The 14,932-nt window shown below is 37.0% G+C and overlaps 1 protein-coding gene and 1 long non-coding RNA gene across 12 annotated transcripts in view; one reads left to right on the top strand and one right to left on the bottom strand.

Moving 5' to 3' along the window:
* The window catches only part of LOC117326086, a 38,687-nt gene extending 30,957 nt beyond the window's left edge, over positions 1–7,730 (bottom strand). The window contains exon 1 of one of the 6 annotated variants that reach the window (XR_004532416.1): positions 7,070–7,730. This is a non-coding gene — a long non-coding RNA (uncharacterized LOC117326086). Of the gene's footprint in view, positions 1–1,096; positions 2,353–4,081; positions 4,413–7,069 lie in introns of those variants that run through there. The other 5 variants (XR_004532419.1, XR_004532415.1, XR_004532420.1 and 2 more) reach the window with 5 other exon arrangements.
* The window catches only part of LOC117326085 (single-stranded DNA-binding protein 3-like), a 108,921-nt gene that overhangs the window by 81,127 nt on the left and 12,862 nt on the right, over positions 1–14,932 (top strand). For 5 of the 6 annotated variants that reach the window (XM_033882693.1, XM_033882694.1, XM_033882691.1 and 2 more), the window contains 5 exons: positions 10,243–10,313; positions 10,590–10,690; positions 10,992–11,043; positions 11,630–11,665; positions 14,364–14,415. In XM_033882693.1, the coding sequence (XP_033738584.1) occupies positions 10,243–10,313; positions 10,590–10,690; positions 10,992–11,043; positions 11,630–11,665; positions 14,364–14,415 (312 nt within the window). The remainder of the gene's footprint in view (positions 1–10,242; positions 10,314–10,589; positions 10,691–10,991; positions 11,044–11,629; positions 11,666–14,363; positions 14,416–14,932) is intronic. The other variant, XM_033882692.1, reaches the window with a different exon arrangement.

Genomic DNA, 14,932 nt, shown 5'->3' with positions numbered 1-14,932 from the left:
TGTGTTTGAATCAGGTCCAGAGGGCTAGTAGGGTTAGATAGCTTTCTTTTATTATCTCCTGAACCTGGTAATTTTGTTTGTCTCCGAAAGAGACGCATTAATTGCCGCAACTCTTTGACAGAATTGGATGGCTATGTTATAATGATGGATACCACAATTGTAATTGATTTGGTGCCGTATAGTATATTGCAATTTATCTGCCCTTGAGTAGTAAGACAGCATAACTTGTCCTTAAGTATGGCAGTCTGTTTGTGCTGGAAGGATGACAATTGTTTGCCTGTGTACGACAGAAATGTCGGCCCCCATTTAAACATGACTCGATTGTATGCCCCAAAGTAGGACTGAATTGTCTGCCCTTAAGTAGGACTGGCTACCAGCCTATGAATGCAACAGGTTTACTGCCCCTGAATTTAATGATGGAAAGGACATACAGGTCAGTTTACAGTACATAACACCCAAAGCTTAATCTGTATATCTCTTTAAGTTATGGCCTATCTACAGTTGATAAATACACCCAAATCTCCTGATAGCTGCTGCCACAGTTTATGATTGATGTTCAGAACCCCCTTTGCTCTCCAACTTGAAATGTTAAAAGTGTCCATCATCTGTATTCTAAGGCCACAAAGATCAAGTTTTATTTCTGTTAGCCAATAAAAACTCTTTTTATTATACAAGTCCCCACCAAACTTCGTCTTTAAATTCCCACATTGATTATTCCACGGTGAATGTATAATAAAAAAAAATATCCCAGTATTTTGGTGAGATTGTGAAATTTTATGTCTAAAATTCTGAAACTGTTCTCTGAAATATGCAAGACTAAACTTATATGAACTCTCTGCTGTGCTGTTAATTTGGTTATAAACTATCAGTAGTTTCCTGCATCATTACGGATTCCTCAGAGATTACATAATTCAATAGGTTACGTGAAAATTAATGATAGGAAATATTGTTAGAGAACTGTGCAGCATTTGATGAAGGAGAAATATAGCCAACTCACTACAGAATGTTAATTTTTGTGAGAGGGATTCCATCATGACAACTGTAGCTAGTAAATGTAATTCACATCAAAGTAGACAGCTTTAAATATCATACATACCTAGAGAATCGTACTATAACTCCATATTTCCGACAGCTCCATTTATACACACAAACCAACACACTGAATGTGAAACCTCTCCATTGGCGACCTGTCACAGATAATTCCTGTCTGTTGATCAACTGGATAGAAGGAACACTGAACATTCTCGGAAATGCATGCTGACACCATGTTGGCTAGTTTCATGAGGGTAGTCTTCTTCAGGTATGAAGCTTGTATTCAGATGTAGCATGTCCATCTTGCGCTGCAATTTTCACTGTTTCGAAAGCCATGAGTGTAGTAATATCATTCCAGTAGAGACTCTCTGTCTTTACACATACAAGCCCATAATTGTCTTAATCGATGGCTTTCGTAATCTTTCTCTTCTGTTTTGAACCTCATTTATGGCACTCAATTTCCTTATCGGAGAGTTTTCAATCAGTTGTGAACTTGTAAGTTGTGAGTCTCCAAAGATTTATGTCTGATCAGCACAGAGCCTTTCAGTTTTGAGTCTGGTAACACTTACGTCTGATCAGCTGAGATCCTCTCAGTTTTGAGTCTGGCAACACTTATGTCTGATCAGCTGAGATCCTCTCAGTTTTGAGTCTGGTAACATTTATGTCTGATCAGCTCAGAGCTTTTCACTCAATCTTCGTGGGGTCAGCTGTGATCTTCCTTCCTCTGATATAGATCTGTGTGAGTGTTTGTTTTACTGATGATCAAGTTAAAGGCTTATCACTCAGTATGTCACAATCCGGTGTGAAATTGACATTTATAGAATCAACATCAACGTGTTGGCTCACACCTCTCCCCTACACTGTGTACATCCTTGTAATGGTCGAGGCACACTGCACCTGTTCTCAAGAATTTCACCACTTAATCACTCTACTCCTCTCTCCCAGTTTTAACCACACAACACACCCATATCTCAGGCACGACAGAATATATTTAATATCTTCAAAAAAATTGTCGTCATTCATCATTCATAGAGTTTCTGGAAGATTAAACAAGGTATAGTGTTCATGCTGACGTTTATGAAGACATGAAATATGTTTCTGTCACCGATATCAAAGGTATGTCTCTGCAATGATCCGAAGGGACCTCAGCTGAGCTTAGTTCTCCTGGCTGGTATTTATATCACGGAATTGATAATTATTATCTAAGGAGCCTTTATCAGATAAGGTAGTGTTCCCAGGTCGATCACACAGTACTCTGTCTCCCTTGGCCCAGACTCTATAATGCTGAGAAATCTAGCAGTGCTGCATATTCCCTTGCAAATATAAGCCTATTACCGTCATGAAATTTATCTGATGTTTATCTTGTTTATTTCTTTGAAAAACTGAGGTGTTTTTTTTCAGTGTCCATAGTCTATCTGAACAACTTGAGATGCAGGATTGTTGAATGGGGTTTTATGTCAAAGTGTAATTCATACTACAGATTTTTTTCACACTGGGTGATTTAGAATCACTAACTCGGTAAAAAATGTTTTTGATTTGATATTAGGTATGCACTAGATTGCCGTCACACAAACCAGACGCTTGGTACAAAAAACTCATTGTTGCTTTAAATGAGAAAATATATTACAGTTGTAAAGAAAGCATTTGAGAGCACTTAGGAAATCTAATAACTGCAGTGAATATTAGTTTCAGCTCTAGTTATACACAGGTTGAAGTCTCTTAGATCACGTTTATGTTTGCGTTACATACACGTCTGGCTTAAGGACAGAGAGTTTCCTTAAACGATTTTACACAGATATAAATATTTAAAATATATTAATGTTTATTGGAGAGGAAATAGATATCATGGCAACAGTGTAGCATAAAGAATCACATGGTCATCTTAAGGAGAAGAAGCTTGTATAGTAAGTTTAGACCCCTTAGAGAGTTTCACAAGGGGAAACAACTCTTGGGTTATTAAGTTCTCCTCATGCCTCCTTTATCAGGCACTTATTATACAGAAGATAATTGAAGCTTCGACACAGCTAAATTCCTTCAGGGTTTGTGGAAATTACATCTGTGTTCCAATAGGTCTTTGATGTGGGTCTAAATGGCCCTATTTCTAAATGGAGATTTAAATTATTGATCTACAAAGTGTTGACTATATTTATATCTCATTGGTAAGCAGCAGATTGTCTCACAAAGAGCAATTTGTGTGTATTTGATGATCAGGCAAGATCAGCACTGAACTAGTGTGCAGATCAGAATCTGTGTTGATAGATCAACATTTTCTCGTACAAAAGCTGATCTGGGTCACCAGAATGTTTGTAGTCATGTAAACTCAATTTGTTTAACCTCCCACTGATGAACTGGTTACCTCAGGTCTGTTATGCCTAACTAATAAAGAAATCTGTCCTTATCTCCGCCCTCAAGAGTTTTATTGTGAGCAACGGAGCATTGTCATATCCATCATATTGCTTCGCTTTAAAAGGTCATCTCATGATGGAAGTAATTATTATATAAAGCTTAACTTATTAATTGTCAATTTTTTATAGCAATGCATTGTATCATCAAATTTGACCCAGGCAATTTCAGCTGCAGCTTGTGGAGTGGAAATAATTTGACTATAAAGGCTGTAAATTGTGTTTTCCTCTGTGTGTGCCGAATGCCATTACCTTCTTCAGTACACCAATAAGGAAAGCCTCCCCTAGATCTGACCTGGGGAGACAGGCTAGCATTTGCTCAAATATTAGTAGTACTGGAATATCAGTCTCTGGAATAGTAAAGTTTTAAGTGAAATCCAGTTTTATATAATTGTACTCAGCTACAATATATCTTGAAGTTTCAAATTAAAGGGAGATAATCTAGTTAGACTTCAGCTGAACAATTCTTGACCAAACCCTTAGAAGCTGGTGGCCAGTCTATAGTACTGGTGATTGGACATTGTATTTCACATCCTCCATTCTCAACAAGTGTTTTTTTAAACAAAATATAATAATAAAAAATTTAAAAAAATATTCCATCTAATGAAAGTTTTACAGTCTTACGATCTGTGATATTGAGTACTTACGCAATTTGGTGTGATGCAAGTCCGATATAATTATCAGCTGTCGATTGTTGTTTGCGGAATAACAGAATCCATGGAGAATTAATGATGGACATGATGAATACAGAGCATTGGGAAACGTTGAAGAGAATCATCAGCTCTGTACTGTCACATGAAAAAGCAGGTTTGATTTATGCCGCCCCTATACCCATTAGGCTATGAGGACATGACGGATATTCTCCATGTTTGCCATTCGTCTTGCAAACAGTACTCCTCTAATGTCTGGTATGCCGGGTAAAGGATCGGCTCACAAAGAATGACAAGTGTAGCTCATCAGGCGGCCGGCTTTCTCCCAATTGTTGTTTCGTTGTTGATCAAAGAGCTACTCGTGTCTTGCAGGAATGTTAAATTTATCAGATTGCGGCTCAAAGCTCTGGCAATGAAGGTAATACAAAGTTAGATTACTGGGGCCAGGTTTCCTACTTCAGGCTGATCAAGGCCTAATTATCATATAAATTATTTCAGAAAATCCAATTTCAAGCTTTTTTTATAAATTCCAGTTGTCATTAATGCCTGTTCAGTTTGGGATCATTTCTTAATAATTGCGTTTGATGATAAGGTTGAGATTCCTCGGAGCTACGAGAATGCCTATGCAACAAGGTGTTTAGAGATAGGAGCTTCGGCTTTGAATGTTATTACACAGGGATAGAAACTTTTATGCCTTGTTTACAGACAGCAGTTACCAGGCGGGAATTGAAAACCATATTAAAATATGTGGAGTTTGATTTACATGTTGGTCATGAAATGGAAACTCTGTAGATGACAGTTGCTGGGGGGAAAAAAAACAAAAAATCTTCTGTTTCCTGAAATGAGTTTTCAGAGTGATACAAACAAAAAATGAAATCTGTGGTCTTTGTTTTTAGTTGACGTTGATGATATCAGGGAAATTCAGAAGAAGAAAAAAATTATTTTGTTTGTAATGATAATACCAATCTCTGGAAATTTCTATAAATAATTCAAGTCTGACATATACTATATCTAGAATTACTTCCTCTAAAATCAGAACTAATTGATCCCAATGACAACATTATTGGCACCAAAGTTATCAAACAGGAGGAAATTTCTTTTCTTTTTTTTATTTCAATTGACAGGGCCTGAATGGCGAATGCTCAGCTGCATTGTGGGTAGTTCAGCAATCAAGGGAGTTATGGCGATCGTCAGGAGTGACAGGGGAAAATTGCTTATGAAAATATTGGCTTTCAGGCAACACAAAGTCATTTACGTTCTAACTTGTGTTGGGAACAGATAAAACAAAGCTGGTCCCATGGAGAATTATAGCCTGATATTGTGTATTTAGATCACTTCATCACCGGGGACTATGACAGCAAAGTATTGCGTGTCTTTAGACTTGAGAGGGGGAAGGCCAGGGGCTCCAGTCCACAAGGACCAGGCATCACAGTCAATTTGCGGAATTAAGATTAAAGCAGAATTATTTGTTATACTTCCAAAATAGGATTTGTGCCTGTCTAAGACTGCTGCCCAGTGACTAGAGGGCCGGGAGATATTTGGCTTGCCCAACGACACTGGCGGGTTCTAGTGTTAATGGAGTAGACTTCAATAGCAAGTGTTTGTGACAAGACAGAATAAAAAGTTTATCTGTATGTGTGCGTACGGAGATTGGTGGGGATATACCATAAACTTCCCTCCTGAAGACCTGGCCTACTGGGGTGTTATTGACAACTCGCAAATGCTAGTCGCCCTGCTGCTAAAAGCTTTTGTGTGCCGGCCATCATTATTTATTGGATTGAATGTTGAATCTTCACCATAAAGATGTAAGCGATATACATCTCATTTTAAATAGACTGATAATGTCTGGTTCATCCACTGCAAAAAAAAAAAAGTTGTAATGCAATCCGGGATGAATTCCAGATGACAATGGACCAGAGCAAACGTTTAAGAGATCTACGTTTTATGGCGTTCAACAGAGCGGCACCTCGTGTGTGATGAGTCGAGATTGTGTCGCCTGTCGCCTAACTCATATAACACAGCTGACTTTTAATAACCATAAACATTTTCATATTATACTTGGATATATGACATATTACATTAGCAAATCTGTGAAATAGATATTTCAACCCTGAAATATTTTTAACCAAGCTAGCTAATGTGCATCATCAATGCATGGCAAATAAATTTCTGAGCTAAAATATTGCATTAAATTAAAAACTGATTTGAGATAAATACACAGGAAGGGATAAGTAAGTTGATACATGTAGCTAACTATAGTATTGTATTACCTTCTGTGCAATTTCAAACTAGGGAGTGTATTTGGGCAGATGGTCCCTAATCATAATGCAAATTTTCAGTCTGAAATTGCTTGGTTGATTCAGCTAAATAACTAGAAAATGTTGTAAAGAAGTCAATTCCTGAGCCAGGTACAATGTCAACACAGTAGAACACCATTGGCTATTCAATTTAAAGACCTGCATTTCAATTGGTGGTAATTCTCAATGTCGGTGGTTACGGCAGGTCTCGTGTCATAAGTGTCAACACATACTAAGATCATAGAACACAATCACATCAATGCTTTATGGCTTATAGAACTGATGTGTTGGAGTCATGCTTTATATCTATGAGGTTCGTGGGTCACCTGTGTCATTGAATGTAGCTACATCCTTGATAGATAATGTTTTTTCTCGTGTAGATAAAAAAAAAAAATTTCCTACTCAAGATGTTTAACTTAATAGGCTAGGCGCTTTTGAGGCATGTGCTTGATGTAGAATTAAACTACCATTAATTTAGAATAGAGTTTATTAACTTTATATGCTTGGTGCTTTTGAGACATATACTTGTATAGAGTTAAACTGGCATTAATTTAGAATAGAGTTTACTTAAGAAATGGATAAAAAAAACCTTTAAACATATGATTGTGTGTTGAAGACAAGCTATTTCTGTCGGAGAAATCCAATCACCAGTGATTGTATATTAGCCAGATAGTTAGATATACCTTACCTTGTTTTCCCGGGTTTAATGGGAGTTGTTCCTCAAGTTAAATACATTAAAATCCTCTCCGACTACATTGTTAAGCGAATCCTTCTAGCTGCTGTGGAATATTGCCTCTCTCTCGGCCTGCCTCTGTTTTGAAAGTGTGTGTACATTAGATGAAGCTGCTGTTACATACTAATGCAGATATCTGCTATATACAACTTAATCCTGGCTCCAAGTGAATTATACACAATTTACATGGCATGAAATAGGGCATTGTAGTGAGGAAAGGAAGCGCAGGTTCATCTGCTGGTGTAGCTCCAGAAAATTAGTAATGGCTCTATAGTCATTGCATTCCTTTTCTATTGGTGCAACACCTTGTATATAAATCGACAGTGTTTTATTTCCTTCACGTTTTGCGTGCTAATGTACGTACATGCTCCTATTGTGGCGTAATGAAATATTTACATCACATTTATACATTCTGCTTCCCACAGTGTCAAAACAACAAAGTACAGAAACGCACCAACATATCGTAGCAATGACTGACTACGAATGGAAACATGTCGCAATCCGTTACTCCTAGTCCCTGTAATGGAATAGACGTGTCCTAAGTATCCGCTGCTCGTCCACACCACTCGTTACCAAGCACTCCTCACACGGGAAATGGAACACGCTATTCCAATTTAAATGCATAATGGATGACATTTTCATGTGATCATCAAAAAAAAAAAATTTTATTTAAAGATTTAATGAGAATATTTTTTATGACTTCACTGTAGAAAACTGACAGGAGAATTCTCCTTTCAGTTGTTAACAGTGAATGATGAAGTGGTCGAGTTAGGGATAGCTTTTCATATAAAATATCATCACAGAGATTGTAAACGTATTCCCGATTACCCTGACGTTTGATAGGCAGTTCCAACATATATGTACATACAATCCTGACGAGCAGTATCAACTGGAACCATTCACATATTTAGACTTCACGATTACACATGACCATATGGGTTGAAGTGGATTGAGAATGATTACGGTTTACTGGATAACACTGCCGCCCATTAGAGAGTCATCCTGTCCTTGCTTATCTCGGTAGAGTTGTGTCATCTTGTTACGATATATAGAAAGTTGAATGCCAACCTTTAAAATTACTTCTGTATGATGGGTAAGTGCTTTTCTGACCTATACTACATGAGATAACCTTGGAAGCAAACAAGCCCATTTAGAAGCTGATTGTTGGAGGAGAATTGATTTCCTTCATCTATTATTGGATCTTGTATAGAGGAAATTGAAGGTAATTTCATTTCAACTTAAAGTACTTACTTGAAGTATTTCTGTCGCTTTGGTAACCGAATATGTTTGGCCCTCCAAGCCATCAGGCCATGCATATTTGTTGGCTTTGTGTCGCTACAGTCCTTAAATATATAGCATCTTTAAAATATCTTGTACAACTCCAACACTATCCATCTCATTTTCTTGTTTCTGTGTTAAATTTGAAGTTCATCGTCATGCCTATCATGTTGAGAGGAAGAAGCTTGCTCGAGGGTCTGTAGAATGGTTTGCCAGAAATGGACTGATTTTCCTGACCATGTTCTTTGTGAGAGACACGGCCCATGTGTGATGTATATTCCAAATGTTTCCCTGGTGTTAGGATTCAGAGACTTGTTTTGATGACAAAAACACACTCGTCTAACAACTAAATTCACTAACAGTTCTCGCCTCTGTAGAAACACAGAGATGTTGGGCTGTATATTTGTGTACAAGCATTAAAACATTACCCTGTGGTGATGAGGCATTTATTTGTATTGTGTTCAGCTGTACACAGCTGGTCCAATACAGCCATTTACAGCAAAGATATAGTGTCGTACTGCATTATTGATACGTAAATTGATATGTTTTAAAATGGAATTGCCTCTCAAAAACCTAGATTTTATTCAGAATTTTACTACAAGATCTTATCTCTGAATTAAATTACCAATTCAACAACAGTGAAAAAGTTCAAGCTTGGTATACGAATAGTAGTTAAAGGCTATTAGAAGGACGCAATAGTTACAAAAACAACTCACCTACCCTGTATGTGTACATCTCCCAACCCTATGGGATGCCGTTCATCTTCCCTTGTTTGAGAGTGAATGTTCTCTCTATGACGACCAAACTTCTACAATGTTCTGTGACACATGACAGAGAATTTAAATGATGTAATTCTAGATCTGCTGGATTGGATAAGCAGGAATACAAAATTCTATTGAAAGCTTAAATATCACAATAAAAAAAACCACAGGTCATGTTAGGCAGCATGATTTGGAATAATGTGCAGTATGTGGCACGCCTTTCAACGGCAGCTTTTTACAAGTCCTTGTTTTGTTTACAATAATTGCTTAAGCTTTCAGTAGCGATATGTCGGCCCGAGGCCAGGAAAAATATCTGTCGATGGCAGGAATTACATGCAGTGTTTGATAATAGTTATCCGATTACACCCAGGACTCGTTGGTTGCGAGAAAAAAAAGATGTGCTGTAATTAAACTATAAAATCGGTAATGGATTTTCAAAATTTAATCAGTAGCTTTCATGATCAAAGCTGAGTGTAGATTGACAAACACACACAGTCATAAAATAATGGTGATGGCTTTGTCTTTATTTCATTCTCACCTATCTTCCCGACATCGCACTGCATCAACAAATCGCATTTGGAAATTCATGGCTGTGTGAAATCAAAGAATTGTTTCCCTTAGTAAAAGAGTTGTGTGATCTTTGATATGAGTCTTGCATTTTACTTATATATGTACAGTATATATATATATATCGGTTTGTACTGGAGTTGGGAGTTAGTTCCTGATACTTCAAGCATTAGTAGATGAAATGTAATGCCGACCTGAACTGCTTTGACAAATATTGTTGGAGATGAAAGTGATGGTGTAGCGTTACAGTGAATGAAGTCTTGATTACACTTAGCTCTACTAATTAAAAACAGTTACGAGAATTTTCCACCTACTGATCAAAGCCATGGATAGTCATCGTTCTGTTTACTGCTTCTCAGCACACAATAGTTTCTAAGATTGGTACTTTCTATGTCGGTCTTGATGAAGAAACATACATAAATATGTCGCTTTTGAATTTGACGGTAGAATGTATTATATATATTTGTATAGCACTGCTTGCATGACAATGAAATGAGAATTTTTGTTTTCAATATTTTCCAGGACATCCTGGTATGGGGCCAATGCCAAGGATGGGACCCGGGGGACCACGTATGCCCGGGCCTATGAACCCGGTAAGGACCATTTCTCATTTTCGAATACCATTGATAGATACAAAGTAAAGTTGTTTCAATTTTGGAGACCATGTATCATTGAATTTTGCAGTTGTTTTTTCCTACTGAATCCAATTTCAGTTTAAATTGATGCTTTATTTCTAAATACTTTGAAGGATTTTACAGTTAAATATATATATTCTCATTGAAGGATTTTACAGTTAGATATATATATTCTCATTAATCTAAAATTTTGTTCTATTTATAGTGCACACGTTTGTTTATTTTGTGTTTCAGTACGACTCATTACCTAACTATGCGGGTAGTATGAGGGGGCCTCCCCCTAACAGTATGGGCCCAGGAGGACCGGGACCCGGGGGCATGCCACCCATGTCTATGTAAGTATGGACTCAACATCCTAGTACTGTATAGGATTAAATATTTCACATGAATCTTCAGGATATCCAAGAAATAATTAAGATTACCTTAACAAATAGATCAAATATCACTAACTGTATAAATGTGATGCTTCATCTTCCCTAAAAGACAATATTCTCTAATGTGTGTAAAAAATAAGTGTTGGTGTAGCATGGTATGAAAAATGTAGAAATAATTGGGCTGGATATTGCTGTATACATAAAGTAGTTTGAATGTGACCTTGACTTGATGACCTTTGAACTCTGTCAATGATATTTACAGGCCAGGGCCAGGAGGACAAGCAAACAGACCGTGGCCACCCACAACATCATCTGTAAGTAAATAAAAACAAAAGTTTTCACTATTTATGTTATATAACTGTATTTATCCTGCAAAAAGCCCTGACACATTGTCAACTCCAAGTAGGATGTGCTTATTACAGGAAAGTAAAGTAACATATACATGTATTGGCATTTCTACTAACATGCAATATATACAGGTGATCTCATCACCTGGCATGGGCTTATTGTTGGATAAATACAACAAACCTTCATTGCATACCAGTCAACTTCAATACAATACTTAAATTCAGTTAAATTTGGATTGAATTTTAATTATATTGGAGCCTCAAGAAACAAAATTTGTGCTAAAAAATTAGAACACTCCTAAAAATTAGGAGATTTTGACATGTATGCATTGAAATTCATGGAATGATCTTTCCTGTTGTTTATTTTGAATTTTTCGTGTTTAGATTCAACTTCAATTAAGATGATTGAAAAAAAAAAGACACGGAAAACATTTGTTTTAGGGTAATTCAATTTACCCTTTGTTTCATTAAAATTAACAAACGCTCAAATGTTGGAACTATCGTGTGAAAATGGAAAGGTCATTGATTGTGAAAACTGTTCTTTACTTTGCAGATCAACTATTCATCAGCATCCCCAGGTAGCTATAATGTAAGTATATATATCTTAGGTTATCATTTCCTACATCCTCATTGGTTAGTTTACATGGAGGTCAGTGATTGTGATAGGTTATCATTTCCTACATCCTCATTGGTTAGTTCACACGGAGGTCAGTGATTGTGATAGGTTATCATTTCCTGCATCCTCATTGGTTAGTTTACATGGAGGTCAGAGGTTGTGATAGGTTATCATTTCCTACATCCTCATTGGTTAGTTTACATGGAGGTCAGTGATTGTGATAGGTTATCATTTCCTACATCCTCATTGGTTAGTTTACATGGAGGTCAGTGATTGTGATAGGTTATCATTTCCTGCATCCTCATTGGTTAGTTCACACGGAGGTGAGTGATTGTGATAGGTTGTCATTTCCTACATTGTCATTGGTTAGTTCACACGGAGGTCAGTGATTGTGATAGGTTGTCATTTCCTACATTGTCATTGGTTAGTTCACACGGAGGTCAGTGATTGTGATAGGTTGTCATTTCCTACATTGTCATTGGTTAGTTCACACGGAGGTCAGTGATTGTGATAGGTTATCATTTCCTGCATCCTCATTGGTTAGTTCACAAGGAGGTCAGTGATTGTGATAGGTTACAATTTCCTACCTTCTTATTGGTTAGTTTACCATGAGGTTAGTGTTGTTAACTTAATTCTATTTTTAGTAACAACAGGTTCATATTCTCGTTATGATATCCTGTCAGCTGTAACATCACAAATTCTCTCTGCCATATGCAGTACTAATTTTCCTTTCTTAAAAACTTAATTTCATGTTCTATTTGGTAAATGTTACTTAATTTCATTTCTAACATCTGTACCAATTTCATTGAAGAAATATTACCTTAATTGAAAATTATTGTCAACAAGGTGACTGCATTATACAACTTATCTGATTTCCTGAGGTGAAAATAAGGGTTTGTTTTAAAGTTTCTGAAAAGATCTGTTGACCCACGAAGTTTCTTAAAAGTTCAGCTGACCCCCGTTAGTGGTCAAGTATTTGTCTGGCAGATTTTTTTCCGCTGGAACTAAATTGTCCTAATTGGCTGTTGACCTTTGTTGTGGTCGAGTGTCCAGGCTCTTCAGTACTTACTGTGTCAGTTTATGTTGAAAAGTGAACAAATTTGAGCTAACGATGGACTTGGCTTATGGTTGTGGTCACACGGAAGAGCTACATTAAGATTTGTGTAGGTAATTGACACCTTGTTTTGGTTGGTGTCTGGTCAGCTTGGACATGTTCGATTCTGTGGTACGGTGACATTTTTGTGTCCCCCAACCAACTAAGTGCCACTAAAGTAATAAGCTGAATTAGTGGGTCTTTTTTCGTCCTAAATGATGGGTGAACGGTATGAGTAGTGACAGTTGTCATAGCAGCGGTTGTTATGTAGTAAGTGTCACATTGTCTGCCACACTGTAGTTCAGAATGATTTGAAGGTCATATTTATAGCATAAAGGTTATACATAACAATTCATTTGAAAGAGAAATAACAGTTTTATAGATATGAATGTCAGTTATTGAAATTCTGTAAAAAATAAATTGAGATTTTTTTGGAACATGACGACAGTTAATGTAAGTCACACATGCCCAGCAGACATAAACTTTTTCCTGACAGTGTTAAAACGAATTCACTTAAATGTCGGTACTCTCGAGGCATTGGTGATAAAAATTGACAAATTACATATCACTGCTTTTAAATAACTATAGGATGTAGACGTTATTGAGTTGTTGAACCTCCATTGATTTTTTTTTCTCCCAAGCCTAGGCCTATATAATATTTAGGTAATATATTGCATTCATATGTGTTTCGTGGCCTGTATCCCTGCCTCAGGTTTTTATTTCGAACTTGTGTTCCCGATGTTCATGTTGACTAGTACGATCACCCTGTCCTTGTCAATCACATCATATTCCCAATGGTTGTAATAAATGGTAATCTTCAGGGAGTGGTGAGTGAGAGGTGCTTGAAACCACTTGAGGTGATATGCAATTATTATATACCATTGTTGTCTGATGTTAACACCAGAACGTTGAATAGGTAGGGACACACGAGGATAATTGTGGCGGAGAACTCTCATGTGATAGCTGTATACAGCTAGTAATGCAAGTGATCAGTCATGACAGCCTCAGCATCCAAAATACAGTGTTTCATCTTCCTTTAAAGTTCCTCGCTAATGTAGCAAGCTATCCCTTTGAACCCAATAGCTTTGTGAAGAAAGTTCAAGGGAGATAATTTGGTCTTAACGTTATAAATATTGTGTACTGAAGAGTTTCTGCATCATAATATTGTGATTATTTGTTCGTATCATAAACCCAGATACAAAAAAAACATTCCATTTCAGCCTGTTACTGACTATTTGACATTTAACTTAACAGCATATTTATATTTAAACAACTTATCAGCATACAGTTAAACCTCAATGTAATCTTTCTCCTTGCTAACAGAATCATATTTCTATGTCTCTTGAGATGATGCTCCTAGCTGCTCACAGAGGTTATAGTTCAACATCTCATTTTCCCCTTTTTCTAAACATTACCTGCGAGAGTCTCACGCAATTTATTGCTAAATAAAGTCCCAGCATTGAGGTTTTTCTGCATCCGTATAAAATTAAACCATTACATTTTATTTTCTTCCTGTATTCAGGAACTTGGTATGTGTTTGTATGAGTTTTCTGACCTTGAGTTTGTTGTGTACTTCAGGGTCCCACAGGAGGAGGGCCACCCGGTACACCTATAATGCCAAGCCCACAAGGTAAGTTATGACACTAACATTCCTCCCAAGGGTCCATCCTCCATTCTACAGATATCTTAACCTTCCTCCCAAGGAAGAGTCCATCCTCCGTTCTACAAAATTTCTTAACCTTCCTCCCAAGAAAGAGTCAATGCTCTGTTCTACAGATATCTTAAACCTTCCTCCCAAGGAAGAGTCCATCCTCCATTCTACAGATATCTTAACCTTCTCCTCAAGGAAGAGTCCATCCTCCATTCTACAGATATCTTAACCTTCCCCCCAAGGAAGAGTCCATGCTCCATTCGACAGATATCTTTCATCCTGTTACGGACACTTGTACTTGCAGAAGATATATCACTCACACAAAAAATTTCAAAACTAATCTCAGTATGCTGTAGACTTTTAGTGAAGCTTCAATTTGTGTTTTATGTAGAGTTACTTCCCCCTGACCTGTAAATGGATTGTTGTAGTTTGACAGTATATCATGTACTCAGATGTATTTCTAATCAACAGCTTCCAATAACAACTGCAGGGTATT

The sequence above is a fragment of the Pecten maximus genome, chromosome 4 (genome assembly GCF_902652985.1).
Source record: "Pecten maximus chromosome 4, xPecMax1.1, whole genome shotgun sequence".
NCBI lineage: Eukaryota > Metazoa > Mollusca > Bivalvia > Pectinida > Pectinidae > Pecten > Pecten maximus.
Note: the sequence above shows the minus strand (reverse complement) of the source record. Positions and strands in the feature narration are given on the sequence as shown.